This window comes from Olea europaea, unplaced genomic scaffold, assembly GCF_002742605.1.
Source record: "Olea europaea var. sylvestris unplaced genomic scaffold, O_europaea_v1 scaffold1373, whole genome shotgun sequence".
NCBI classification, from domain to species: Eukaryota; Viridiplantae; Streptophyta; class Magnoliopsida; order Lamiales; family Oleaceae; genus Olea; species Olea europaea.
The window spans coordinates 197,747-199,508 of NW_019231240.1; the positions used below are offsets into that span (position 1 = coordinate 197,747).

The 1,762-nt window shown below is 38.7% G+C and overlaps 1 protein-coding gene across 1 annotated transcript; it reads right to left on the minus strand.

Moving 5' to 3' along the window:
• Positions 1 to 1,753, minus strand: LOC111375404. Its single transcript, XM_022998222.1, has one exon. It carries the CDS (start codon positions 998 to 1,000, stop codon positions 68 to 70), a length of 933 nt encoding a protein of 310 aa, XP_022853990.1. The 5' UTR covers positions 1,001 to 1,753; the 3' UTR covers positions 1 to 67.
• Between the last annotated feature and the right edge of the window lie 9 nt (positions 1,754 to 1,762).

Sequence of the window (1,762 nt, forward strand, 5' to 3'; positions counted from 1 at the left end):
TATAAAAATTTACTGCAGTGAATAGTTTTAGAACAACAAATTCTTCTGAATTTATAGACATGATCTCTTACTCGATCTTCCATGCATAGAGGAAAAGACAGAACCTTGAAGCCTGTGAATAGCTTATCGTGGAATAATACTTGCTATCCCCACTGCAGTCACTTCCATCGCCATGACTGAAGCTTTCATCTTTGTCACTTTCCACCTCTGGTGCACCTGGCTTGAAGATAAACAATGCGTGGTTTGAGCCTGGGACGCAAAATAGCCAAGCATATACATCCCAAAAGACTTGAACCGGTTGTTTATTAACTAAGATTGTCTGATTCCCCCTGAATTTCCACTGCAAGTTCCGAATATGTATCAACACAATCCCATCTATGCTAATCCACATTTCGGGTTCTCTAGGCCCTGAAGTCGAGCTCTCTACAACAATGTCATGCTCCTTTTTCCTATGGTCAAATTTCGCTCTGGTGGAGAAAGATTTCTTCCCAAATACGTGCTCTTCTTTGTAAACCAACATTGCATCAACCAGGGCTGCTTCTGATTTTGTTCTCTTATAGGCCTTTTCGGTGTAATCCCCCAACAATAACGCCATTTCTTCATCAGAAACTAATGCAACGTAAAAATCTGAACAGGGTTCTGGACTACCAGAATATTTTGCCGAACGAAAATCCCAATAGACATCCAATTGATTCCCATCAACCTGAAAGGTTTTGCACCCTTTCTTTGCCCAAAACTGCCAAGGTTTAAGGTCAATTTTGCACGTCTGATGATAATCACTTTCCATGGTTGCAACAGATATGCTCAGAAAATGAGTAGACAAATCCTTGCTCCATAATACAGTCACATATCGCCAGTAACCTCCAATATGTGTCTGGTAAAAACATGTGACAGTGTTGCTCGCGGTTTTCTGAGTTACAGGATCATTTGTTAATTTCTGAGCCAAAGGAGGTTGGGAAGAGGATAATGAATTTGCCCTCATGTTTATACGATAAGCCATTCTTGTAATCCTGTTCCTCTTCCAATCAAAAGAGAAATGGAATTGATGTCCTTAACGGTTAAATGTTAAGGAGCAACCTCGATGAAGGAAACAAGAATTAACTAGATTTTTTTTTGGCTGCCAAAGCAATTGCATCAGGACAATAAAGAAGACAGGGCGAAGAAAGCCAACGTATACACAATATTCCTCTTTCCGGACATTCTACAAACACCATCGATAAACTAAGTATTTTTCCTAATAAATTCGTGATCACGAATTCTCTTAGGCTGCAATTGCATCAGGAGAATACAGATGGCAAAGCAAATAACGCTAACATATACACAGTATTCTTCTTTCAAGACATTCTACAAACAACGGATACAATAAATCTTTTTCCCACTAAATTCGTGAATATGAATTCTTTTTCGCTATTCCAATCTACCAAAAAAAGGTCCTCCAAGAATTCATCAATTCGGGAGCCACGACAATGGTTGAATCAATATATGTCTGATATCATAAGGAAAAGGATTCGGACATGAAAGAAATTGGTTTTCTGCAGGAAAGAATTCTGTTACAATTGTAACATTTACATTTGATTTTGTTTGTGGAGGACTGCTCTGGAATTGATGACTATGGCTACAGGTCCCCTGAGAGAAAGGGTTATTTGTATCTTTCTCCTTTTCCCCTTTCTTTCCTGGCAAAGGATAAACAACGATGATATATAGGCCAAAGGCGAATTATTGCAAGATCAAATCCGAAATTCCTGTTCTGTAATGTAAATAA